The sequence below is a fragment of the Odocoileus virginianus genome, chromosome 28 (genome assembly GCF_023699985.2).
Source record: "Odocoileus virginianus isolate 20LAN1187 ecotype Illinois chromosome 28, Ovbor_1.2, whole genome shotgun sequence".
NCBI lineage: Eukaryota > Metazoa > Chordata > Mammalia > Artiodactyla > Cervidae > Odocoileus > Odocoileus virginianus.
Genome location: NC_069701.1, coordinates 37,972,088 through 37,999,728, shown reverse-complemented (window position 1 = coordinate 37,999,728; position 27,641 = coordinate 37,972,088). Strand labels below are relative to the sequence as shown.

The 27,641-nt window shown below is 49.1% G+C and overlaps 2 protein-coding genes and 2 long non-coding RNA genes across 9 annotated transcripts in view; 2 read left to right on the top strand and 2 right to left on the bottom strand.

The window, feature by feature from the left end:
- GAL3ST3 (galactose-3-O-sulfotransferase 3) overlaps window positions 1-6,083 on the top strand; it is a 10,482-nt gene extending 4,399 nt beyond the window's left edge. For all 4 annotated transcript variants that reach the window (XM_070457661.1, XM_070457660.1, XM_070457663.1 and 1 more), the window contains exon 3: window positions 4,396-6,083. In XM_070457661.1, the coding sequence (XP_070313762.1) occupies window positions 4,396-5,557 (1,162 nt within the window). In that variant the 3' untranslated portion in view covers window positions 5,558-6,083. The remainder of the gene's footprint in view (window positions 1-4,395) is intronic.
- Window positions 2,355-17,980, bottom strand: LOC139031894 (uncharacterized). Its single transcript, XR_011484408.1, has 2 exons — window positions 17,606-17,980; window positions 2,355-2,643 (listed from the first exon to the last, which is right to left on the bottom strand). It is a non-coding gene; the product is annotated as an uncharacterized lncRNA (long non-coding RNA).
- On the bottom strand, window positions 2,922-5,030 carry LOC139031893 (uncharacterized). Its single transcript, XR_011484407.1, has 2 exons — window positions 4,940-5,030; window positions 2,922-4,141 (listed from the first exon to the last, which is right to left on the bottom strand). It is a non-coding gene; the product is annotated as an uncharacterized lncRNA (long non-coding RNA).
- Window positions 17,922-27,641, top strand: CATSPER1 (cation channel sperm associated 1). 3 transcript variants are annotated; one of them, XM_070457659.1, is made up of 13 exons: window positions 18,134-18,222; window positions 18,653-19,098; window positions 19,985-20,197; window positions 20,966-21,079; window positions 21,224-21,380; window positions 21,631-21,722; window positions 21,865-22,008; window positions 22,178-22,241; window positions 22,399-22,471; window positions 22,608-22,668; window positions 24,369-24,444; window positions 27,205-27,319; window positions 27,468-27,641. In XM_070457659.1, exons 2-13 carry the CDS (start codon window positions 18,678-18,680, stop codon window positions 27,492-27,494), a joined length of 1,557 nt encoding a protein of 518 aa, XP_070313760.1. In that variant the 5' UTR covers window positions 18,134-18,222; window positions 18,653-18,677; the 3' UTR covers window positions 27,495-27,641. The 3 variants fall into 3 exon arrangements, with proteins under 3 accessions (XP_020762152.2, XP_070313759.1, XP_070313760.1); XM_070457658.1 differs by having other exon boundaries at window positions 17,923-19,098; XM_020906493.2 differs by lacking the exon at window positions 20,966-21,079 and having other exon boundaries at window positions 17,922-19,098.

Sequence of the window (27,641 nt, the reverse complement as noted above, 5' to 3'; positions counted from 1 at the left end):
TGGACGTGAAAGTCGCTCAGTCGTGTCCAACACTTTGCGACCCCATGGACTGTAGTCCATGGAATTCTCCAGGCCCGAATACTGGAGTGGGTAGCCTTTCCCTTCTCCAGGGCATCTTCCCAACCCAGGGATCAAGCCCAGGTCTCCCGCATTGCGGGCGGATACTTTACCAGCTGAGCCACAAGGGAAGCCCAAGAATACTGGAGTGGGAATAGAATACTATTCCTTCTCCAGCAGATCTTCCTGACTCAGGAATCAAACTGGAGTCTCCTGCATTGCAGGCGGATTCTTTGCCAACTGAGCTGTCAGGAAAGCCCTGAGTATGTAAACTGAGATTCTATTCCAGCCCGAGTCTTTCCCTCAGCATCACTTCTGAGTACCTGGTGGATGGGACGCAGAGAGGCTGAATATCCTACGAAGTGAAAAAGAACTTTAAGAACAAAAACAGAAGTGCGTACCTCCATATAAATTGCACTTAAGAACTTTACTATGGGTAACTTACATACAGGCGGGAAAGATCTAGTAGATGGAGGATCCAGAGGCATTCACAGTGGCATCGAAAGGGGTACAGGGAGATTTAAAGGGGCAAAAGCTAAAAACAGAATGTGACTACTCAGGAGTACATCCTCATGGACGGAAAGGCGGTGGTATCCTCCACCCCGGAGCCGGGGGTTGGCGGTTTTGTGGCCATTAACCATCTGCATCAGCAAAAGGCAGTCTTGCAGTTTGCATATGGGATGAAGGCAAGGGTAAAGTCTGACAGGGAATTTACCTGGCTTGAGTGCACTTCTTATGAGTAGGCTAAAGCGCAGTTACACAGAAAAGGGAGGGTGTAGGGCTGCGGGCCTGTGATGGAGTCAGTGTAGTTCAGCCACACACTCCCCAGAGAACTGCAAACAGCTTCACTCTACTGTTTTTCTGGGCAAGTCTCACTTCTCTGAGCCCATTTGCTCATCTAGAAATGACAGTGACACTATGCATGACCCTGCCACTCACCCTGATACAGGATACACTGTGATGATGAATAGGAGCCCCGACCCTGCTCCTGGCTCACTGCATGAACCGAATAAATCCCTGCACCGCCCCCCCCCCCCCCCCCCCCCGGCCCAGGACCTGTTTGCCATTCTCTACATGGTCATCCCTGAGAACAATGTGAATGGGCCCCGTCCCTCCTGCCAGATGCCTTTCTGGGCTTATGGAGCATCTCTGTAGACATCCTGAACCCAAACCAGAAAGGTAATCTCACTGGCATCCTCAAGGCTGCTTAGAGTTGCCCTTGTTGCCTGATGCTTAGGATGGCAGAAAAGAAACAGGACAGTGACTCAAAGTCTGGAGTGAACTTACAGGTCACCTAGTAAGGTCACCTTGAACACCCTTGTTTCAGGAACAAGGAAACAGAAATCAAAGTTTCATGAAGGCTAGGATTATTATGTTTTTTATGCTATTATATTTCTGGAGCCCAGAACAATTCCTAGCACAAAGTAAATTAGTAGATGCTTAAACAAACCAAAAAAACCTGAATGAATGAATGAGGTTCCAGAGGACTTGATGGAATCATATAACAACAGGTTGCTTCAGAGGCCCTGCCACTCATCTACAATGTGAGGAGCTTGTTGTTGTTGTTCAGTCGCTAAGTAGTGTCCAACTCTTTGCAACCCCATGAACTGCAGCACATCAGGCTTCCCTGTCCTTCACTATCTCCCATAGTTTGCTCAAATTCATGTCCATTGAGTTGGTGATGCTATCCAACCGTCTCATCCTCTGTTGCTTTCTCCTGCCCTCAATCCTTGCCAGCATCAGGGTCTTTTCCAATGAAATGAAGAGCCAGTGGAAAGAGTAAAAATGAGAAAGACAACAGACAGTAAGAGGATTTGGCGATTTTATCTCAGTTTCTGGACTTACAGAAATGATTTTCCTCCTCCTGTTCTTCAGTTTTTACACCTGTAAAGTGAAATTTCTCAAGGGTCCCCAAGGGCCTTTGTCCTTGTATTATTTTATTTTGCTTTTTTAAAACACTAAGGGTTTATTTGTTCGGCTGTGCTGGGCCTCTGTGCTGCACACAGGCTTTCTCTAGTTGCGGTGCACAGGCTTCTCGTTGAAGTGGCTTCTCTTGTTGCAGAACACTGGCTCTAGGTGTGCGGGCTTCCGTAGTTGTGGCTCGTGGGCTCTAGAGCGCAGGCCTGGCAGTTGTGGCACTGGGCTTAGTTGTTTAGCAGCATGTGGGATCTTCCCAGACCAGGGATCAAACCTGTGTCTCCTGCATTGGCAGGCAGATTCTTAACCACTGGACAACCAGGGGAATCGCTGTCCTTGTATTATTTTTTACGAGTAACCAAATACCACAAAACTTAAAGTGACTGAAAACATCAAACATTTATTATCTCACTCCTGTGGGTCAGGAATTCAGGTTTGCCCTAGCTGGATGCCTCAGGTTCGAGGCCTTTCACAGAGTTGCAATCATACTGGTGGTTGGAGACAGCGGTTTAATCTGAAGCCTTGATTGGAAGGGCTCCCCTTACAAGCTCCTGTATGTGGTTGCTGGGAGAGGCTTCAGCTCTTCAAGCAGACTGATGACAGACTGAGGGCCTGATTCCTTGGGGACTGACTGTTCCCACCTGGTACCTTGCCTCCTGCATGAGTTACCTTAGAGAGAGTGAGAGAACAATACCAAGACAGTGCCATAATCTTTTTACAATGTAATCTCACAAGTCACATCCCACCATTTCTGCCCTATTCTAACTCCTTAGAGGCATCAATAAGTCCCACTCATATTCAAGAGGTGGGACATACACACGAGTGTGAATGACAAGAGGTCAACAGGTGAAAGGTTGTTGCTGAACCACGGAAGATGCTGGGACTCTTGGCCTCCAGAAGAGAAGAATTCAATCCGGGGCCAGGGACGAGGCTTGATCACTCAGAGATTTTGTGTAATAAAGTTTTATTAAAGCATAAAGGAGAAAGAGAAAGCTTCTGACATAGACATCAGAAGGGAGCAGAAAGAATACCCACCTACTAGTCTTTAGCTGGATGTTAGCTAGTTACTAGCACCCTGTTAACGAAAGAAAGGAATGTCTCAAAACTCAGAGAATGGCACCAGGCCCCTGACCCACAAGATGTATTTTGAGATAATCCTGGCACCAGGTGAGTCATCCCGGGCCATAAAATGATTGATTTGAATCTTGTAGAAAGGCAGATTCAGTTCAGTTCAGTCGCTCAGTTGTGTCCAACTCTTTGCGACCCCATGAACCACAACACACCAAGCCTTCCTGTCCATCACCAACTCCCGGAGTTTACTCAAACTCATGTCCATCGAGTCAGTGATGCTATCCAACCATCTCATCCTCTGTTGTCCCCTTCTCCTTCTGCCCTGAATCTTTCCCAGCATCAGGGTCTTTTCAAATGAGTCAGCTCTTCACATCAGGTGGCCAAAATATTGGAGTTTCAGCTTCAACATCAGTCCTTCCAATGAACACCTAGGACTGATCTCCTTTAGGATGGACTGGTTGGATCTCCTTGCAGTCCAAGGGACTCTCAAGAGTCTTCTCCAACACCACAGTTCAAAAGCATCAATTGTTCAGCACTCAGCTTTCTTTATAGTCCAACTCTCACATCCATACATGACTACTGGAAAAACAATAATTTCATTTACATAGATTATGAGAACAATGTATGAGTATAACATATTGGTTTGTCAAGTCGGTTCTGAGCCTAAATCTGAGCTTTTAGGCAGAACTGACTTGAAGATAGAGTCTAGGGTAAATGCATAGTACATTAACATAGCTTAAGACAAACATTTCCATTAAAAAATGCATTGGTTAGCTCAAGATTTGAGAAACGTTAAGTTCAGGTGGAACCAGCTGTCATTATGGCAACACAGTATTTTAAGAGAAACCTCTTTTTAACTTTGTATAGTGAAGGGGAAAACATATAACACTAGTTTGTTTCCTCCTGCTGCTTAAAGTGAAAGTGAAATCATTCAGTCATGTCCAACTCTTTGTGACACCATGGACTATAGCCTACCAGGCTCCTCTGTCCATGATATTTTCCGGGCAAGAATGCTGGAGTGTGTTGCCGTTTTCTTCTCCAGAGGATCTTCCTGACCCAAGAATGGAACCCGGGTCTCCCACATTGTAAGCAGACGCTAGAGAGATTTAAAAAAAAAAAAAAAAGTCTGACACTTGCAGCCTATTTTCTCCATTTGGAGACCCCTGGCCTTCCTGCCTGTTACTCTCACAGGGAATCCCTGGAGGGTGGTCACCTTAGATGCTGCATACCATACATCTGTGTACTGTTCTGTGGGTAACGCCCTGGGCCCATCCCCACCATTCTTGGGGAGAGGCCAGGTCGAGCAGTACCCTCTCACACCCTCCTCCCTGCACACCCTGGACCCTGCAGGTACCCCAAGCTGTTCCCTCTGAGCTGCCCGCCTCTGCAGGACTCTCCGCCGCGCCCCAAGCACATGACCGTGGCCTTTCTGAAGACGCACAAGACTGCGGGCACGACGGTGCAGAACATCCTGTTCCGTTTCGCCGAGCGCCACAACCTGACGGTGGCCCTGCCTCACCCGAGCTGCGAGCACCAGTTCTGCTACCCGCGTAACTTCTCGGCGCACTTCGTGCACCCGGCCACGCGGCCGCCACACGTGCTGGCCAGCCACCTGCGCTTCGACCGCGCGGAGCTGCAGCGCCTCATGCCGCCCGGCACCGTCTACGTCACCATCCTGCGCGAGCCGGCCGCCATGTTCGAGTCGCTCTTCAGCTACTACAACCAGTACTGCCCCGCCTTCCGGCGCGTGCCCAACGCGTCGCTGGAAGCCTTCCTGCGCGCGCCCGAGGCCTACTACCGTGCGGGCGAGCACTTCGCCATGTTCGCGCACAACACCCTGGCCTACGACCTGGGCGGCGACAACGAGCGCAGCCCCCGCGACGACGCCGCCTACCTGGCGGGCCTCATCCGCCAGGTGGAGGAGGTCTTCTCGCTCGTCATGATCGCCGAGTACTTCGACGAGTCGCTCGTGCTGCTGCGGCGCCTGCTGGCCTGGGACCTGGACGACGTGCTCTACGCCAGGCTTAACGCGCGCGCCGCCAGCTCGCGCCTCGCCGCCATCCCCGCGGCGCTCGCGCGAGCTGCGCGCACCTGGAACGCGCTGGACGCCGGCCTCTACGACCACTTCAACGCCACCTTCTGGCGCCGCGTGGCGAGTGCCGGCCGCGCCTGCGTGGAGCGCGAGGCGCGCGAGCTGCGCGAGGCCCGAGAGCGCCTGCTGCGGCGTTGCTTTGGCGACGAGCCGGTGCTGCGGCCCGCGGCCCAGATCCGCACCAAGCAGCTGCAGCCGTGGCAGCCCAGCCGCAAGGTGGACATCATGGGCTACGACCTGCCCAGCGGCCGTGCCGGTCCAGCCACCGAGGCCTGCCTCAAGCTGGCCATGCCCGAGGTGCAGTACTCAAGCTACCTGCTGCGCAAGCAGAAGCGTCGAGGCGGCATGCGCCTCCGGCCCGAACCGGTCCTAGACAATCCCCCTCCTCGGCCCATCCGGGCGCTGCGCCCAGGCCACTGAGCTCCGCGTGAGAGTCTGGCCCCTGACCTGCCCACCAGGGTCTTTCCTAGGGCTGCCTCCTGGTCCCACCGCATCAGGGCCCTTTCTCCCGAAAGGGGCTGCAGCAGTAAGTGGAGGCGCATCTCCCTGTTTGAGCCCACCTCCCAGGAAGGTGTAGGCCCAATAGAACCCCGGGCCACTCTCTCCTTTGTCCTAATTGGATGGTGGCTTTGCCAAGAGATTTCAGGCCCGTTCAGAACTGCCCACCCTGCCTTCTTAAGTGGATTGAGGACCCCTCCACCTGTCTTTTCCAAGTGGATGAGTCCATGCCACAGAGAGGGGCTGAGCTCTGGGAAAGGCTACTCTGTCCGTCAGCCTCCTGAGTTCTTGCTCTTTCTGCCAGGGGTCAGAGGCCCCCACACTGTCTGTCTTCCAGGTTCCACCCTTCTAACAGACCTAAGCTGCTCCCAGACCCCCAGAACCAGAAGTTCTTGGGGTGGGCTTTTTGTTTGTTTTTCCTTTTTTAAATAAAATATTTTAAAATGTGCATGTTGTATGTCAGTCATTAAAAGCCAGTTCCCCGTCCTTTGAGGATGAGGCAGATGCCTAAGAATAGATGTGGCTGTTGCCATGAGAATGGGGACCCAGTGAAACTGAGCAGGATCTTCGGGCTCCTGGACATAAAAGCCTTTCCATGTCCCCCATTTCTTGTTTGTAAGCAGGAGACCCTCCGTGACCTTCCCTGAGTTCCAAAGGGCAGTTTTGAACAGTTGCTCATCAAACAAGGTAGCAGATGCAGAGACAAGAGAGGACCAGCAGCCTTGGGGCAGGGTCCTGGTTCCACCTCAAGGGGTACACATAACAGTATCTTTTGAGCTCTTTATAGAATTAAAACCCCCAGTAAATGGCAGGTATCAGCGTTCTTCATTCCAGAGAAGACCGCCTGAGGCCAGGTTAAAGACCGGAGAAGTCTCAAGAGATTGTTGTCGTTCAGTCGCTAAGTCCTGTCTGGCTCTTTGCGACCCCATGAACTGCAGCACACCAGGCTCCTCTGTCGCTCCACTATCTCAGGAGTTTGCTCAAATTCAAATGCATTAAGGCAGTAATTCTATCTAACCATTTCATTCTCTGCCACCCCTTTCTCCTTTTGCATTCAATCTTCCCCAGCTTCAGGGTCTTTTCCGATGAGTCAACTCTTTGCATCAAGTGGCCAAACTCCTGGAGCTACAGTGGCAGTCCTTCCAATGAATATTCAGAGTTGATTTCTTTTAGGACTGACTGGTTTGATCTCCTTGCAGTCCAAGGGACTCTCAAGAGTCTTCTCCAGCACCACAATTGGAAAGCATCAATTCTTCAGCACTCAATCTTCTTTATGGTCCAAATCTCACATCTGTACATAACTACTGGAAAAACCATAGATTTGACTATATGGACCTTTGTCGGCAAAGTAATTTCTCTGCTTTTTAATACGTTGTCTAGGTTTGTCATAGCATTCCTTCCAAGGAGCAAGCGTTTTTTAATATTCTTCAAGAGATGGGAATACCAGACCACCTCACCTGCCTCCTGAGAAACCGTATGCAGGTCAAGAAGCAACAGTTAGAACTGGACATGGAACAACAGATTGGTTCCAAACAGGGAAAGGAGTACGTCAAGGCTATATAATGTCACCCTGCTTATTTAACTTACATGCAGAGTACATTATGAGAAACACTGGGCTGGAGGAAGCACAAGCTGGAATCAAGATTGCCAGGAGAAATATCAATAACCTCAGATATGCAGATGACACCACCCTTCTGGCAAAAAGTGAAGAAGAACTAAAGAGCCTCGTGATGAAAGAGGAGAGTGAAAAAGTTGGCTTAAAACTCAACATTCAGAAAACTAAGATCATGCCATCTGGACCCATCACTTCATGGAAAATGGATGGGGAAACAATGCAAACAGTGACAGACTTTATTTTGGGGGGCTCCAAGATCACCGAAGATGGTGAATGCAGCCATGAAGTTAAAAGACGCTTGCTCCTTGGAAGAAAAATTATGACAAACCTAGACAGCATATTAAAAAGCAGAGACATTGCTTTGCCAACAAAGGTCCGTCTAGTCAAGGCTATGGTTTTTCCAGTGGTCATGTACGGATGTGAGGGTTGGACCATGAAGAAAGCTGAGCGCAGAAGAATTGATGCTTTTGAACTGTGGTGCTGGAGAAGACTCTTGAGAGTCCCTAGGACTGCAAGGAGATCCAACCAGTCCATCCTAAAGGAAATCAGTCCTGAATATTCATTTAAAGGACTGATACTGAAGCTGGACCTCCAATACTTTGGCCACCTGATGCAAAGAACTGACTCACTGGAAAAGACCCTGATGCTGGGAAAGATTGACAGCAGAAGGAGAAGGGGACGACAGAGCATGAGATGATTGGGTGGCATCACCAACTCAATGTACATGAGTTTGAGTAAGCTCCAGAAGTTGGTGATGGACAGAGAGGCCTGGTGTGCTGCACTCCATGGGGTTGCAGAGTCAAACATGCCTAAGTGACTGAACTGAACTGAACCTATTTTTTACCTACAAGAGTCATAGAGATCAAAAGTTTGATAACTTGGGTTCAATCCATGGTTGGGAAACTAAGATCCCACAAGCCACATGGTGCGCCCCAAAAGAAAGAATCCACCTGCCAATGTAGGGGACGTGGGTTCAATCCCCGATCCAGAAAGATCCCACATCCTGAGGGGCAATGAAGCCGGTGAGCCACAATGACTGATCCCTTGTGCTCCAACTCCTGAGGCTCACATGCCCTAGAGCCTGTGCTCTGTACAAGAGAGGCCACCACAATGAGAAGCACTGCACTGCAACTAAAGAGTAGCCCCTACTCACCACAACTAGAGAAAAGCCCCTGCAGCAATGAAGACCCAGCACAGCCAAAAACAAACAAATAAAACATTAAGAAAAAATAAGGTTACTGTATCAACCAGGATTTAATCAGAGAATCAAAATTATTGAGAACGATTATGTGTAGTCAAGATGTATCCTAGGGATAAGACCCTGCGTAACTGTGAGGGCTGATCATAGAAGACTGCTGTTTTTGTTCCTGGTACTGGAGCTCAAAGACAGCGGGCAGACTGTTGGAAAGCATGTGATGTGAGGTGAGGGAAGCAAGAACAAACGGCACCTGTGAGGACTAGCTAGCACCCACAGGATGGACCAGAACCCAATCAGTCTCTCACTGCACCTAAGCCTGTAACGTTAATGAAGCAGACGGTTCACAGGAGAAGCTGGCACTCCATCCGGGAGCTGAACGTGCACCTGGAACAAGAGTAGCAGAAGCAGGAGGAGCTGTGGACTCAGCTATTGCCTGATGCCAACATGCTGAGCCAGCAAATGAGGGTCACTGTGAGAGATGCCACCACTTCTGGGGCCCCTGCACCAACCTGCCTCATGGAAAAAGGATACAACTCCTGTTTCACTTCTACTTTCCAAATCTTACACAAAATGTCACTTGTGGCCCACATTAACAGAACTATGCAGGGAAGAGAATTCTGGGAAATCCAGCTTAGTTAAAATGACATAGTACAAATTCACTGCAGTTTCAGATGTTAATTTGAAAATTATTACCCATGGAGACCAATTAGCACCAAATGGCCTTAGAGATGAAAGGGCACATTCCTGAGGCCCTCAGATTCATGCTGTGGTTGTCCCCCCCCTCACCCCCTGCCATCCCAGAATTGATTGTGAGATTAGTGCTCAGTAGCTGGCAGACTCCCATTGGTTCCCTGCCACTGCAGTGTGGATGAATATGGCAAAAAGGACCAAGAGGAAAGCCCTGGGAATTGTCCCCTCCTCCACCAAGTTGTAAACCAGAAGTGATAACACAACTTTGAAGAAACTGCAGAGATTAGTGCCACCATTAAGGGTTTCAGAGATGCAAGAGTAGTGGTGATTCCAGTTGTATTCCTACCTGTTTGCAGGTGGAAAAAGCAAACTTAGTGATGTGGCAGTGGCAATAATAGCTGCAATTCTATTTTAAACCATAAAGAAGGCTGCGTACCAAAGAACTGTTGCTTTCAAACCACTTCAGGTGGTGCTGAAGAAGACTCATGAGAGTCCCTTGGACAGCAAGGAGATCCAACTGGTCAACCCTAAAAGAAATCAACCCTGAATATTCATTGGAAGGACTGATACTGAAGCTCCAATACTTTGGCCACCTGATATGAAGAGCTGACCCATTGGAAAAGACCCTGATGCTGGGAAAGATTGAGGGCAGGAGGAGAAGGGGATATGATGGTTGGATGGCATCATTGAACAATGGACATGAGTGTGAGCAAACTCAGGGAGATAGTGAAGGATAGGGAAGCCTGGCATGCTGCAGTCCTTGGGGTCACAAAGATTTGGACACCACTTAGTGACTGAACAACAACAACAAAGTATTTTTTAAATTTATTTATGCGTTTATTTGCTTGTGTTGGGTCTTAGCCACAGCACACAGAATCTTCAGTCTCTATTGCGGCATGCAATCTTTTAGTTCCAGTATGTGGGATCTAGTTCCCTGACCAGTGATTGAACCCAGGCTCCCTGCATTGGGAGTTCAGAGTCTTTACCAATTGGTCAATTGGTTAAGGGAAATCCCACACTGCTGCAATTCTAGATTTGAGATCTTTATTGGAGAAAATCAATGAAAACCCCAGCAGCAACTGCTGGGTGGCTATTGAACTAGTAAGTGCTTTCTCTTACTTTCCCATGAGTATAGGAAATGACACTGTTTGCTTTTACCTAGCCAGGATAACAGTATACCTTTACTGTCTCGTCCTTAGATTATTGCCATTCTCCTGCAAACTGCTAGGTCCAAAGGGACTTTGATAGTCTTGCTAGCACAGAGAATACACTCAATTGATGCCATTATGCTAACTGGACACTATGTGCAGGAAACTACAATCCCCTTAGGTGCCCTAGACATATGTGGGCCAGAAAGTTGGAGATAAAAATTCAAGGGCCTGCCACATCAGGAAAGTTTCCAGCAGTCCAGAGGTCTGCAGAATGTTGCATATCTCTTCTAATGTGAGAGATGAGTTGCTGTCACTTATATCATATGCCACAAAGAAAGAGGAGCAATGTATGGTGTGCCTTTTGGGTTTTGGAGTCAACACGGATCACAAGCTGTTTTGACTCAATTTCTGGGTAACCTGTAAATAGGACAATGTTCAATCTGGATCTCAAAAAACCTCTTCAAGTGCAGACTTGGTGCAAGCTGCCTACCACTTGGGCACTATGCCTAGTAGATCCACGTGTCTGACTTAGGTGTCAGCCAAAGACTACATGTGGCATCTCTGGCAACCCCCAACAGGAGGATCACAGCTAAGAACTCTGGAATTTTGGTCATGCTATCTCTGCTGACAACTATTCTATCTCTTCAAAAGCAGTTTCTGGCTTGCTACTGGGCCTTAATGAAAACTGAATCCCTGATTTATGTAACACCATGTGATTATCAGACCCAAGTATTCATCATAAACTGGGTGTTATCTGACCTACAGAATCATGAAACTGGATTTTCACGGTGGCATCTCATTAGAAACTGAAGTGATAGAGGGTCTTCCCTTGTGGTCCATTGGTTAAGAATCTGCCTTCTAAAAAAAAAAGAATCTGCCTTGTAGTGCAGGGGATGTGGATTTGATCCCTGGTTGGGGAATGAAGATCCCACAAGCCTCAGAGCAACCAAGCCTGCATGCCACAACTACTGAGCCCGCGTACCACAACTTGAGAGCCCATGTTTCAGAACGAAAGATCCCCCGTGATGCAATGAAGATCCCGTGTACTGCAACTGAGGCCTGAGGCGGTCAAATAAGTAAAATAAATTGAAGTGATATATATGATACTGGGCCCAAACTGCTCCAGAAGGCACACATAAATTACATGAGCAGGTGGTTCAGATTCACATGGCATCAGTTTCTACGGCTTCACCTCAGTTTATACTCAAAGGCTCCAAGGGGAGGAGGAGAAAGGACAGGCCTGACTTCTGGAAGGCTTTGTACAAGTAAGCCAGTGACAGCCAGAAGTGGACGTCTTGCTCAGGACAGCCTAATTCAGAGCTGGCCCTGAAAAACGGTGATGAAGAAAAATGGTCCCTGTGGGCAGAGCTTTGGGCAATACACATGTTATCCATTTGTGTGGAAGAAAGGAGAGGCTAAGGTGCCACTTTATATAGACTCTTGAGCAATATCTGCTGGGCTGGCCATTCCCAAAGACTTGAAAAGAACACATCTGGGAAATTGATGACATGATGGTCTATGGAAGACGTCTGTGGGTGGATTCTTTCTTTCTTCTTCCATAAGACAACAACTATCTCATGGGGTTTCCTTTTTGTTGGTGTTCTGTTAAATTAATTTTTATTGGACTATAGTTGCTTTACACATGGATGGCGTCTTAAAATGCTCACAGAATGGGAAGTTATTCGTGTCCCGTGTAAATGCTGCCCAAGGCAGAGAGTGCAGAAGTCCTCACGAGTTGGACACGACAATCCATCCCATAGATGCGGTCAGCCTCTTACCCCCACCAAATTGGTGCTTCTCAATGGACACTTCACAAAGTGCGAAGCCACCAGGTTTCTATATGTCTTTATAAGAGGTGTCTGTGTTCTTTGTCCAGGTTTCCACACAGTTTATTTTAATTTAAAAATTTATTGTGGCAAAATATGTATTAACATAAAGTTTGCCATTTTAACCTTTTTTTTAAAGTTGATTTATTTATTTACTCTATGGCTGTACTGTGTCCTCATTGCTGGGCGAGGGCTTTCTCCACTTGTGGCAAGTCAAGCGGAGCCCACTCTGTTGCGGCGCTCAGGCTTCTCACTGCTGTGGCTTCTCTCGTTGCAGAGCATGAGCTCTAGGCACGAGCTGGTAGTTTCAGCATATGGGCTCAGCAGCTGTGATGCTCGGGCTTAGTTGCCCCAAGGCATGTGGGATCTTAGTTCCTGAAGCAGGGATCCAGTCTGTGCACCCTGCATGGGCAGGTAGACTCTCAACCACTGGACCACCAGAGAAGTCTCCTTCTAACCATTTTTCAAGTGTACCATTCAAGTGCAGTGAGTATATTCACAATGTTGAATAACGGATCACCACGGTCCATCTCCTGAAGTTCTCATCATCCCAACTGAAATCCTGCATCGTTAAACATTCACTTTTCATTATCCTCTGCCCACAGCCTCTGGTCACCACTATTTAACCTTCTGTGTCTACAAATGTGCCTATTCTGGGTAACTCATAAAAGTGGAGCATATGATATTTGTTCTTTTGTGTCTGACTTATTTCACTTAGTGTAGTGTTTTTGAGGTTCAAAATTCTCCAAGCCAGGCTTCAGCAATATGTGAACCGTGAACTTCCAGATGTTCAAGCTGGTTTTAGAAAAGGCAGAAGAACCAGAGATCAAATTGCCAACATCTGCTGGATCATTGAAAAAGCAAGAGAGTTCCAGAAAAACATCTATTTCTGCTTTATTGACTATGCCAAAGCCTTTGACTTTGTGGATCACAATAAACTGTGGAAAATTCTGAAAGAGATGGGAATATCAGACCACCTGACCTGCCTCTTGAGAAACCTGTATGCAGGTCAGGAAGCAACAGTTAGAACTGGACATGGAACAACAGACTGGTTCCAAATAGGGAAAGGAGTACTTCAAGGCTGTATATTGTCACCCTGCTTATTTAACTTATATGCAGAGTACATCATGAGAAACACTGGGCTGGAGGAAGCACAAGCTGGAATCAAGATTGCCAGGAGAAATATCAATAACCTCAGATATGCAGATGACACCACCCTTATGGCAAAAAGTGAAGAACTAAAGAGCCTCTTGATGAAAGAGGAGAGTGAAAAAGTTGGCTTAAAACTCAACATTCAGAAAACTAAGATCATGCCATCTGGACCCATCACTTCATGGAAAATGGATGGGGAAACAATGCAAACAGTAACAGACTTTATTTTGGGGGGCTCCAAAATCACTGCAGATGGTGACTGCAGCCATGAAATTAAAAGACGCTTGCTCCTTGGAAGAAAAATTATGACCAACCTAGACAGCATATTAAAAAGCAGAGACATTGCTTTGCCAACAAAGGTCCGTCTAGTCAAGGCTATGGTTTTTCCAGTGGTCATGTATGGATGTGAGGGTTGGACCATAAAGAAAGCTGAGTGCCAAAGAATTGATGCTTTTGAACTGTGGTGTTGGAGAAGACTCTTAAGAGTCCCTAGGACTGCAAGGAGATCCAACCAGTCCATCCTAAAGGAGATCAGTCCTGTGTGTTCATTGGAAGGACTGATGTTGAAGCTGAAACTCCAATACTTTGGCCACCGGATGTGAAGAGCTGACTCATTTGAAAAGAACCTGATGTTGGGAAAGATTGAGGGCAGGAGGAGAAGGGGATGACAGAAGATGAGATGGTTGGATGGCATCACCGGCTCAACGGACATGGGTTTGGGTGGACTCCGGGAGTTGGCGATGGACAGAGAGGCCTGGCGTGCTGTAATTCATGGGGTCGCAAAGAGTCGGACACAACTGAGTGACTGAACTGAACTGAACTATGTTGTAGTACGCTGTCAGAATTTCCTTTCTTTTAAGGCTGAATAATATTCCATCGTATCTATGAGCCACATTTTATCTCTTTATCTGTCCAAGGTCATTAAGGTTGTTTCCACCTCTTGGCTGTTGTGAATAATGCCTCCACAAACAGGTGGACAGATATCGGTTTGAGCCTCTGCCTTCCATGTTTTTGGTGCATAACCAGGTGTTAATTGCTGCATCATGATCACAGCATAATTTAAACACTCTCAAGTAAACTAGTTTTGGTTTCACCAGGCTAACATTTTGCACCATCATTCTTTTTTTTCATCTCCAACAGTTTTTGACACCAGCACCTTCCTGGATGGAAAGTAATGTGCGTGGCAACATCAAATTGTTTTTTTTTCTTGCTGGGTTTTGATTGGTTTTGGTTTTTCATATGAGCAGTGAAAACTCTCACGGAGCCAACTTTTAAAAAGTCTATTTTTGGTTGCCCTGGGTCTTCACTGCTGCACACAGGCTTTCTCTAGTCGTGGCAAGAGGAGCCTACTCTTCGTTGCAGTGCGAGTTCTCAGTGCAGTGGCTTCTCTGTTTCAGAGGACCGGCTGTAGGGCACGGAGGCTCAGCAGTTGCGGCGCTCGGGCTTAGGTGCTCCATGGCATGTGGGAGCTTCCGACCTGGGACTGAACCAGTGTCTGCTGTATTGCAAGGTGCACCCTTAACCACTGGACCACCAAGGAACTCCTGGACCAACTTTTGATGGAAATGCCATCAGTTCAAATGCCTAGACCAGGAGGTTGGGGAGAGGGCAAATTGGCAGACTGGGACTGACACGTACACACTCCTACATAAAATACAGAGGACTAATAAGGACCTATTGTATAGCACATGGAGCTCTATTCAAAACTCTGTAGTGACCCACATGAGGATTTGAAAAAGAGTGGATATATGCTTATATATATAACAGATCCAGTTTGCAGCAGAAACTAACACAACATTGTAAATCAGCTAGACTCCAAAAAAAAGCTTTTTATATGCCAAAATAGTTCTTCTAAGACAGACCTTTTGAGTCCAGATAAGAGTAAAACATTAACCATATCTTGGCTGGTTGTTTGTAAAAGCTGCAGCAGGAAAAAATTTTTTTCTTGATTATCACCATCATTTACAAATCTTACAAGTGGGATAATGGCATTTGTCAGTGAAATCTGTTGACTCATCAGCCTGGATAAAGAATCTGTTGTTTTTTCAGTTAATTACCAAGAAAAAAAAATGTCTTCAGCATCATGTGACATCAGTATGTCTCGTTGTTGCCCCCTCTGAGAGTAGAATCTTTCCATTCTTTTGTTGAGCATCTTGTGCTAACAGTTCACTCATATAATTTTACACACTAGCATTATTAGGTTCTTTTTTTCTGAACAATCGGTCTGTTACAAATAACTTGTTCTTTGAGGCTTTTTAATATAACAAATGTGGCTTATAAAAGCCTTGATCTGTTTGCTTTGTGATACCATAGATTAAAATTAGCTATTTATTATCAAATGGCTGTAATTTATAGTTAAGTTCTCTTCAATTTTTCTAAAGCCAGGGTTACATTTGTAAATTGTAATTTTTCATCACTAAGCCTGCCAGATTTGTCCACAGTCCTAAGCTCCTCCTCTTTCACTTCACACTTCATAATAAAACATCACCACGTTGAATCACTAGACGGGTTTGTAAAACACAAATGCTAATAAGATATACAATGAAAGGGCATCATAATAACTAAACAGGAAACTCGCAAAAAATATTAAATCATTCTGAAATTCACTTCTAACCTACATAATTCATGTTTTACATTGTTCGTATCAACAGCAACGTGGCAGGGAGGCCGTTGTGTGTGCTAAGTCTCTCAGTTGGGTCCAAATCTTTGCAACCCCATGGACTGTAGCCCACCAGTTTCCTTTGTCCATGGGGGTTTTCCAGGCAAGAATACTGGAGTGGGTTGCCATGCACTCCTCCAGGGAATCTTCCCAACCCAGGGATCAAACCAGCTCTCCCGCATTGCAGGCTGATTTTTTACGTCTAAACTACCAGGGAAGCCCAAGAATACTGGAGTGGGTAGGAACGCCACGAAGTCATGAAAAAAATATTTCTTCAGAAAAAAAACTGCTTCTGATTTTTTTTTTTTTGAAACTGCAATGCCTGGCTTGCGGGATCTAGGTTCCCTGGCCGGGGATTGAAGCAGCACCAGGTGCAGTGGAAGCGCAGGGTCCTAACCACTGGCTCACCAGGGAAGTCCCTCCTCTCATTCTCTACCACATCAGAAAGTGTGTTTGCCCCCTAAGTCAGTCATCCGTGCGTAAGGGGGAGGAAACCCAGAGGACAAGGGTGAAGTCATCCATCTTTACCTCCTCCTCCTCTCCAGGCAACAGCATGTTCACACATGATGGACAGACTTCTTGATCTCATGCTGAAAACTGAGCAAGGCCCCACCCACTGAGCACTGCAGCCGGGGCTGAACCACCCCTCACAAATAAGTTCAGAGGCTGCTCCATTGGGGTCCATCCCTGAAACCGTTGGCATCGCACAGCACACAAGGTTCAAAAATAACACTGATTTCTTTTTCTCATCACAAGACAGAATCCCTAACCTAGAAACATCTCAAGTAAATTCTGTGGTTCTGCAGAACTCAGAAATCTCTGCCTTAGACTATCACTCCTGTTTGCTGGTTAATCCATGCTCCAGCCCAAAAGAAGCATGGAAATACACGTGCCCACGTCCAGGGCCTTAAATTGAAGACCCGGAAGTTGTTGCACTGCTTCCGCTCTCACTCTTTGGCCAGCCTAGATGAAGGCACACTGGGAAATATCGCCTCTATTTGGGAGAACATATCAGGAGGAAGAGGAGAATGTAACTGTGGAATAACTGTCCTATTAAAAATTCTTTCCTTGTCTGCTGCTGGCAACAGACATTGAGCCCCTTGAGGGCCATATCTCTTTCATCACTGGGAACCTGGTACCCAATGGCACTATGAATTTAGCCATGACCAAGCACTGAGGAAACAACTGTAGTCAAAGTGGGAACCTGAAAGTTCCAGAAGAACTGCACTGGTCACAGATGAATTCTGGTGGATTTCAGCAGGAAGACAGGACAGCATGGTGGAAAGCTTGGAATGAGTGCTGACTTTATAAGTTCTTATTTATTGAGCAGTTTGTTTATACTCTTTGAGCCACATTTCCAAATTGGGATAAAACAAAATGGGGATAATATTATCCACCCTGTGGAGTTATTGTGAGGATTATATTTAAAGTGCATAAAGCTGGTCTCCAATAAATATTGGCTGTTAGTTTAATTTTAGTAATAACCCAAGAGGGAGGCTTCCATTACTGTCAACCATCGAGACAAGGATGACAATGCTAATTACCATTTATTGTGCTATTACTATAAGCTTTATATTTTAACTTTTTGGTCCCCTATGAGGTAGCTGTTATTATCCCCATTTTATAGAAGAACAAACTGAAGCAAAGGAAGATTAAGCAACTAGACCAAGGTCACATACCTGTTTACAGTGGAAGTGGGCAGTTTGAACCTCAGAGCCAGTTAGTATCTAGGTACAACTGAGAACTGGACCATCTGGCTTCTTAAAGTTTTTTTTCCAGTAACAGAGGTAAAGCAACTGCTGGGCCTCTGATGTCACCCCGAAATTCTTTGTCCAGCTTTGCCATTGACCTACTGGGTCACCTTGGGCCAGTCCCTTCCCCTTCTTGACCTCAGTTTCCTCCTTTTACAATGAAGAGTTGGACACAATGATCTTTGAACTGTAGCTTAGGAGGAGGCATTTGGAAATTAGGCCTGAGTAGAGGTCTGCCTGTGACATCATAGAGGGTAGAATTCCATGAGAAGTCAGGCTTTCCTAGAAGCCCCAGTATGATGGCTTAGGTGATTAGGCGAGACAGGTGATCCAGAAAGGGCTCTTTTGGGCCCACATGTTAAGCTTTCCTCATTCCAGGGTTCCCAGCATAGTCTCAGATCAACCTTCTATGTCTGCAAAGGCTCAAAATGAGGCAGACACTGATGACTCAGATGTGTTCGCTCACCCTGGCTCATCAACCCCATACCATAGGCCAGGCCACAGTGGAGTTCACCACCATCACCAAGGTGCATCCCGTCACCATGGTGAGTCGCTCCATCATGGCTTATCCCATCATCGTGGTGGACCTCACCACCCTGATGAATTCCAAGACTTCCATGACAATGTCTTCTCTCGCCATGCCCACCACTCCTATCACTCCCCCAGTCATGGTGAGTCCCACCATCATGGTGGAGACCACTGTTCCACATCCTTTTCCCAGGATCCTTCCCATGATGCTCTCATCTCCCACCAGTCCTATGGTGAGGACCACTTTGACCATGAGCGCCACCATGGCAGGAGACACCATGGGAGGTCCCACCAACATAGGGAGCCCAACCACCATGGTGGGTTTCATCACCACACTGAGGTTCCCAACTATAGTGGGCTCCATCGCCAAAGTGAGGCTTACCACCATAAAGACTCCACCCAATCTAGTCACCACTCCCACCTCAGTGAGGCCCATCATCATGGTAGGCACCACCACAGAAGGCCTACCTCCATGATGTCCCACCACCATGGCCCACCTCACCACGGCGAGCACCACCACGGCGAGCACCAGCACAGTGAACACCACCACGGCGAGCACCACCACGGCGAGCACCAGCACGGCACGCATCCTCGTGATTACCCCCACCGAGATCACCACCATGGGGAGCACCGTCATGGAAGCTCCCAACTCTTTGGCTCGTACATGCCCCACACCGTGACCTTAGGCTCCCTCGGCTCTGCCTATTCTCGTCCAGCAGTCTTCCAGCCCAGCAAGCCAGACCGAAAGACCTCCGCCTTCAGCGTGGCTCGTTCCCTCAGCACAGTGAACTTGCACCCCTCCGAGACCTCCAACAAAGTCTGTCCTCAGGACTCCTCCTCTAAGACCTCGGAAAGCTGCCCTGAAGAAGATGGGCACATTCAAAAGCGCAAAGGTGCGTCTTGAACTCACCCCTCGCCCCCAACTCCAGCCGCCTGGCCCAGGCTCCAGACCTGAGCCAGGCCTGGCCCGTCCTTCACAAGGCTCGCTCTCGCCTGCAGGTGTAGTCCATTGGCTCTTAACGCGCCTGACCGTTCATCCTCCAGTTTTTTATTCCTGGAATTAGGCACTTCTTCAGGCATCAATTGTTGGTTCATTCAGTCACTGTCCTTCATTCTCATGTTCACTTCTCAAATGTTTCCTATTATCGATGTGAAAGCTGGTGTAGGTCACTTAGATGACCAAACTCAGACTGCCCAGTGAAGGGGTCCATTGTCTGTATCAGAACGTTTACCATTGTGGATTCTGTTTGTCCACATTTCCCCCACTAAACTGTGACCTTGTTGAGGACAGAGGGAGGAACCAGTGCCTGAACGAGGGCCTGGTTGGAGGGCAGGGAGGACCTTGCCTATTAACATATAATCCCCCCAAATTGTTCCCTAGTAGTTCAGTAGACATTGCATTAGCTTCTTGAACAAGAAGCAAGGGATGTGTGTCTAATTGTGGAAGATAAGGCAGTCAGGAGGGGGGAGATATGTCAGAAGCATCTTGCAGGGAGAGGACTAGGTTACCAAGAGGATGGGGTGGCGAGGAAGACTGGGTCTTCCATGTGTAAGCTGCCGTGTGAGTAAAACGCGTGGAGTGTAAGAGCCTGAGCCCCTGAAATATGCTCAAATCCCAAGCAGGCTGGCACCTGCAAGGAAGGGTCAAGCCTTGGCTTCTATACCAGCGCATGACCAGCATGCCGGCCCCCGAGTGAGCTCATGGCAGGCAGGCCTGGAGGGTGCCCAGACCCCTGGGTCCGTTGTCCTCAAGAACTTGCCTTTCTGGCCCCCTTACAGATGGCCGAGCCCCACGGACCCACAAGAAGGTGCACTCTTCGGACTTCTTGTATTGGTTGTGGGAAAAATTAAGCCACCTTATTTGGGGCCTTCGGAGAATGCTGAGGAAACTGGTTGACTCCCTGGCCCTTGAAACCTTCATCATCTTCATCGTCTGCCTCAACACCATCATGCTTGTGGCGCAGACCTTCGCTGAAGTCGAGATCCGGGGCGGTAAGAGCCAGGGAGCCCTGTTCACGTAAAGAAGGCCGTTGATGTTGTTCTGGGCCTCCTGTGAGCCTGACCAAGTTCCAGGTGATTTAAACAGCTTAGCGCATTTGATCCTCACCCTGAGAGGTGAGCGACATTGCCCAGCAGTTAGAGTGAGGCTCAGAGAGTTTTGCTGAAGTCTCAGAGAGTTTTGCTGAAGTCAACCAGACCGCCAGAGACAGGAGGGTCTTCTAAGCTGGAGTGTGTGCTGTTTGTGACTACAGCCACCAGGTGGCGCGTCAGCTCTAAGTATGTTGATTTGCGCAGGAAGGATGCCCAGAACCCACGTCCGCTGGACGGATCAGGAGGCCCTGGAGGCCAGGAGACCCTGGAGGGAGGAGGTTGGGAAACCTGGGAAGACCGTCCCTAAGACTCCAGGGAGCAGAGCGAAGGAAAGGACCTGCCACAGGACCCATAAACAAAGGAGGAAAAAGAGTGGGCTGATGTTTCTTGCAAGCGGTTTAAGGCTCCCTTGGAAGCCCTTTACTATGTGAAATGCATTTAATTCTCATGAAAATTCTATCAGGCAGAGTGTTATTATCACCATTTCATAGACGAGGAAAGTGAGGCAGAGAGCAGTTGAGACGCACAGCCATTGGACAGAGCCAGCTTCTCCCTAAATGGCCGCTTGCAAGTGAGGTTCCAGTGAGGAGGAGGAGGCAAGGGTTGCTGGGGGCAGGGGTGGGCCTAAGCAAGGGCTCTCTCCTCCCTCCCCACCCCGTGTCCTCACAGAGTGGTACTTCACGGCCTTGGACTACATCTTCCTCTCCATCTACATGGTGGAAGCTATGCTCAAAATCATTGCTCTCGGCCTCGCGTATTTTTTGGACCCCTGGAACAACCTGGGTGGGTAGAGATGGGGCCTGGGTGTGTGTGTGTAGCGGGAGCCCCTGAACTGCCCAGAGGCGACAGAAGCAGGGGGTGTTAGTGCTGGGAGGGCTGTGGGCCTGGGCAGCAGTCCGTGACATCCGGGCATCCCTGTGTCTGCAGATTTCTTCATCATGGTAATGGGTGTGGTGGACTTCACGCTCATACAGGTCAACTCTTCCTCCACGCGTGCGATCCACAACCAAAGCATCTTCCGCATCTTCAAGGTCTTTAAGACCCTGCGAGCCTTGCGCGCGATCCGAGTCCTTCGGAGGCTCAGGTTAGCAGGACCACAGCTGCCCACGACAAAGCTGTAGATTTCCAGAATGCTTTTCTGATGAGTCTCCTGCCTTTCACTAGGCTCAATCTCTTATTTTCCAGAGAGGGGCTGGGACCGTCTGCAAAGTAACTAGCAAACCAGGGACCTACCACCTCCGTCATCAGCAGTCTGAAATGTGTCATCATCATCGGTTTCTGGGCACAGACGCCCACACCACTGACAGAGCCTCTCTCTAAACCTCTGCCCACAGATTCCTGACCAACCTCCAGGAAGTGACCGGAACCCTGGCCCGGTCCTTGCCGTCCATCACTGCCATCCTCATCCTCATGTTTACCTGCCTCTGTATCCATGTCGCGGGGCTGGGTGGGAGTGTAAGGTGCTGTAATGGACAGAGTGGTGAGGCAGAATCGGAAGTTGGGGGCGGTGAGGGGAGAGGAAGAGGGGGAGAGGACCCTGTGAGCCAGATTTGATCCTCAATAGCCAGTCCTGTTCTCTGTGGTACTCCGGGCACTGTTCCGCTACTCTGATCCCAAACGCTTCCAGAACATCTTCACCACCATCTTCACCCTCTTCACCATGCTCACCCTGGACGACTGGTCCCTCATCTACCTAGACAGCCGGGCCAACGGTAAGGCAGGCCTCAGGCTGGGTGGAGGGCAGGGGCTGTCTGGGTGGGCAGACCCTGAGGGCTCAGTTATCCCATCTGCCAAGTGGGACTTCTGAACCGTGCTGGCCGGGGTGCGGTGAGGACTGGCAAGGCACTCGAAGCTCAAAGGAGCCCACCCCGTCTCTTCCAGGAGCCTGGTACATCATCCCCATTCTCATGATCTATATCATCATCCAGTACTTCATCTTCCTCAAGTGAGGGTCTGCCCCACTGCACGCCCGCCCCAGCTTCACTTTCCCCAACCTAACTCCAGGGGCACCCCCTCTGCTCCCCTCTCACTATGGTTTTGCCACCACAAACCCAGAGGAGGGTGCAGCCTCCCCTCCAGCCCCCTCCTGTCTCTCGCCTCAGCCTGGTGATTGCTGTCCTGGTGGATAACTTCCAGATGGCGCTGCTCAAAGGCCTGGAGAAAGTGAAGCAGGAGGTACTGAGGGGATGGGGCGGGTGGACCCATCGGGAAGACATGGGGAGGGGGGCACAGAAGCTGGAGGGAAGGATGGAAGGTGCTCTGGGACAGGCAGACATGGGACTCTGGCAGAACGGAAGCGTCTTCTTTGCAGAAGGCGGCTGAGCTCCATGAAGAGCTGCTGGATGACTCAGTGACAAAGCTGATGGAAGCAGGTACCAGCACCCCGCGTCTTCCCTGACAGATGAAGAGTGCCAGGACCAACTTTACTTATTTATTTATTTTTGGCCACACTGGGTGGTTTGCGAGATCTCAGTTTCCTGACCAGGTATCAAACCCAGGTCCCAGGAGTAAAAGTGCCAAGTCCTAACCAATAGACCACCAGAGAATACTCTTGGCCTAGCTTTTAGAGTCTTAGAATCTGAGACTCAGGAGAATTTTCAGAGCTTAGAACTTTGGTCCAAAGAACTCCACGACTATCCACCACACTGAGAGTCAATTCTTGATAGACCCATTTGCAAAACAACTAACTAGCCACATTCAGTTCAGTTCAGTCACTTAGCCGTGTTCGACTCTTTGCAGCCCCACGGACTGCAGAACCCCAGGCCTCCCTGTCCATCACCAACTCCCAAAGTTTACTGAAACTCATGTCCATCGAGTCAGTGATGCCATCCAACCATCTCATCCTCTGTCGTCCCCTTCTCCTTCTGCCCTCAATCTTCCCCACCATCAGGGTCTTTTCCAAGGAGTCAGTTCTTTGCATCAGATGGCCAAAATATTGGAGTTCCAGCTTCAGCATCAGTCCTTCCAGTGAATATTCAGGATTGATTTCCTTCAGGGTGGACGGATTGGATCTCCTTGCAGTCCAAGGGACTCTCAAGAGTCTTCTCCAGCACCACAGTTCAAAAGCATCAATTCTTCTGTGCTCAGCTTTCTTTATAGTCCAGCTCTTATATCCATACATGATTACTGGAAAAACTATAGCTTTGACTAGATGGACTTTTGTTGGCAAAATAATGTCTCTGCTTTTTAATATGCTGTCTAGGTTGGCCATATTCTAAGGAGCAAGCATCTTTTAATTTCATGGCTGCAGTCACCATCTGCAGTGATTTTGGAGCCCCCCAAAATAAAGACTGTCACTGTTTCCATTGTTTCCCCATCTGTTTGCCGTGAAGTGATGGGTCCAGATTCCATGATCTTAGTTTTTGAATGTTTTGAGTTTTAAGCCAACTTTTTTACTCTCCTCTTTCACTTTCATCAAGAGGCTCTTTAGTTCTTCTTCACTTTCTGCCATAAGTGTGGTGTCATCTGCATATCTGAGGTTATTGATATTTCTCCCGGCAGTCTCTGAGATCTAGTCACATTACAATTCACCAAACATTCATTTCTGTTATGTACAAAGTTTATAACAGTTGGTCTTATATGAGATGATTTCAGCTGTCCTTGAGGCTTTTGTCAAGGTGTTATACATACTTGTCCAGAGTCACTCAAAGTGAATTGAGAGTCTGTACATGTTCATTTAAACACATCTGATTTTCTGGGTGAATAGATTTTGAGCCAATGGCTTTGCCTCCTACTGAAAGATGTTCAGTACTTTAGAATCTGAACTCTGGAATCCCACACTTAGGACCATCAACACCAAAGGATTAAAGGCCCTCAAGTGTCACCTGGCCCCTCACCTGCCCCCTCCATCTTGGGCACTCAATGCAAAAAAAGCTTAAAACAAAAAGAGGAACTAATTGTCTCAGATTACTTAGCAGCTTGTCTTCAGTTGAAGGCAGGAGGAGAAGGGGACAATTCCCCAACCAGGGATCGAACCCGTGTCCCCTGCATTGAAAGGTAGATTCTTAACCACTGGACCACCAGGGAAGTTGCCAGGCAGCAGCTTGACTTCCCCTTTCTTTCTCTACACCAGAGCCTAAAGAGGTGCTAAGTGAACACACTATACAGAAGCAGCTCATTGAGAAAAAATTTGGAGCCCTGACTGAGAAGTAAGGAGATGCAAAAGGAGGGGGGGGTGTCAGGTCTGAGGGGAGAGGCCTGGGGGCCTGAGTGGTGGGCGGCAGGGAAGGGGCTTTGCCTGCCTCTCTGGAAGAGGGGTAGGGCCCTAAGGCTTACATGGAGCCTTTGGGTGGGCTGTGGAGGCCTTGAGTGGCTTCTGTTCACCCAGAGACCCCTGGTACCACCAAGAGGATCCCACCACCAGCGCCTGAAGGGCCACGAGAGCCCCCCCGCCCCGGAGGCCAAGGACCAGGGCAGGGCTGGCGGACAGAGGCTGTGGGAGCAGGGGTTCTGCTCATCTTTTTATCTGAGAATCATGCCTGTTCCTTGCCCTGGGCTGGGTTTTGTAAGGACTTCAGAGGCACAAAGGGGCCCCAGACTGGCACCAACTCATGAGGTGGTGCTGGTTTAGTTGCTCAGTCATGTCTGACTCTTGTGACCCCATGGACTGGGCCCCATCAGGTTCCTCTGACCATGGGATTTCCCAGGCAAGAGTGGGTAGCCATTTCCTCCTCCATATACTGGAATGGTCATGTATGGATGTGAGAGTTGGACTATAAAGAAAGCTGGGCGCTGAAGAATTGATGCTTTTGAACTGTGGTGTTGGAGAAGACTCTTGAGAGTCCCTTGGACTGCAAGAAGATCCAACCAGTCCATCCTAAAGGAAATCAGTCCTGAATATTCATTGGAAGGACTGATGCTGAAGCTGAAACTCCAATACTTTGGCCCCCTGATGTGAAGAGCTGACTCCTTGGAAAAGACCATGATGCTGGGAAAGATTGAAGGCAGGAGGAGAAGGGGATGACAGAGCATGGGATGGTTGGATGGCATCACCAACTCGATGGACATGAGTTTGAGTAAACCCTAGGAGTTGGTGATGGACAGGGAGGCCTGGTGTGCTGCAGTCCATCGGGTAGCAAAGAGTCAGACACGACTGAGCGACTGAACTGAACTGATACTGGAGTGGGTAGCCATTTCCTCCTCCAGGGGATCCTCCCTACCCAGGAATTGGACCCACATCTCCTGAGTTGCAGGCAGATTCTTTACCGATTGAGCCACCAAGGACCCTCTCTAAAGAGCTGCCTGGGGCCGCGGAGGGCGGGTAGACTTCTGGCTGCAGGAATGAGGAGGGTGGGTCAGGAAACAGCTCAGAAAAGGCCTGGGAGGTAGATGTCAAGTCAACCTGAGGGGCCAGCCGGGCCCAGACAGCTGGGGACTCATGGCTGTGCTCACGGCAGGGGTCCTTGGCACAGACTCCTGGCTCTTAGGCCTGGCTCCGCAGAGATCCTTCTCCCGGAAAGCCAGGCCTGCCCCACCTCATCCAGACTGGCTCCAAACCAGCCTTTCAGGCTCTTCTCTGCTGCCGGCAGAGCTCGAGCCCCAAGCTCTCTGTGATCATGGCTCCCCCTCACCGCCCTGGCCCATCCTGGCTTTACGCACAGCACAGCACACACGTGTCCACCTTCAGGCCTTCTCCCGCCCTGTTCTCTCTGCTGGGACGTTCTCTGGCTGCCGACAGCAGACATGGGTGATCGAGAGCTGGAAGAGCTGAGATCCAGTCCTGTTCCTTTCACCTCCTGGCTGCTCTCCCAGCTGCCCTCCACCCTCCACATCCCAGCTCCTCTGCCCCCAGTGTGCACTGGGACTTGACTCCTCTGTGATATTTTCTTTGGGGGTTTCTCAGCCTCTACACTCTTCCCCACTGGCCCACCTTCGCCTCCACTGAGAGTGGTCTTTGTTTTTGTTGTTGTTTTGCCTGTTGGTTTTAATCTTTCTTCCTTCTAATTTCTTTTTATTTATTTAGTGATCTTTGTTTAAAAAAAAAAAGTTTTGGCTTTTCCTGCCTTTTCTGAGTTTGCAGCTTTGTAAGGGCTCCTGCCTCCCTTTGCTTAAGGTCGGGGCACCTCACTTTGACCTTCCCTGAATGTCTTCATTTTGAATTCATCCATCCTCAGAAAACTCCTTCCTTGAAGCCCGCCTGGTCCTTAGGACAGTCCCCACTGTTCACAGATCTGGGCGCGCTGGAGCCCTGTCTATGCTTAGCAAACCCTCAAAGTGTCTTTCAAGCTCAGCCCAGTGATGCTTCTTCTAGAAGCCTTTCCTGACCCCCTAGTGCCGGATCAGGTTTCCCACCTGTGGGTCGCTCAGTGCCCTGTGTTTACACTTGTCACCAGTGTAAACACCCTTGTTTGCCTTCTGGGCTGTCACCGACTGAGCTGCTTGATGGCAGGAGCTGTTTCTGTTTTGTTTCTGTGTCCTCCAAGCACCGTGCGATGTTCACCGATTTCAGTGTTATTTGATGGCTGGATTGATAAGGCAGGCTGGCAGTGAAGGAGTTAATGAATGAGTAGTGGGTGGGGGTGGGACCAGGGAAAAGCAGGTGGATGGAGAGATAGGTGAGAGAGGGACAGGGTGGGGTGGTCCCATGGTGAGTCAGTGGATAGATAGCCGGGCAAGTGTGCCAGTAGGTGGCTGAGTGGGTGCATGAGTCAGGGTGGGGTAGGTTGGACGGATGCAGGGGCAGGTGGTTGGGAGGTAAACAATAGTCAGAACTCTCCGCGGTCCAGGCAGATGATGGGGCTGCAGGGTATATGTGGAAAAGGAGATACACCATGGGGGGCCCACACAGAAAAGGGCTGGCCATGGCTGAAAATGGAGGCATAGGGTGCTGTGAGTGCAGGGGTTGAGGGGTGGGGATGCACTCTGGGGGCTGAGATGGCCTGGCTTTGCCCCCTCTCCACCGCCCTCAGGCAGCTGGAGACCCTGTTCCACTTCCTGCAGCTGGTGGCTGGTGTGGAGCATTACCAGCTGAAATTCCGCTCCCAGGCCGCTGTCATCGATGAGATTGTGGACACCACATTCGAGGTGAACCAGGCAGGACCTGGGAGGAGCCAGGTGGATGGGGCGGGGCACTGGAAGGCGGTGCTTGTGCCCAGAAGTGGTCCAAAGGAGAGCAGTGTGGGCCTCCCGGAAGCAGAGGCCGGGCCGTCACTTCCCACCCCCTCCCCTGCAGGCTGGAGAAGAGGACTTCAGAAAGTGACCCCCAGAGAGGCAGCCTGGGTCCAGACTTCAGCCTCTAGCTGCCTATCCACCGACTCCGACCAAGCCCCCATATCCGCTGGAAGGATCACTGGGTCTGCAGGGGTGGGGGGAGGGGGGAGGCGGCCAAGAGAGTTTTGAAACCCCA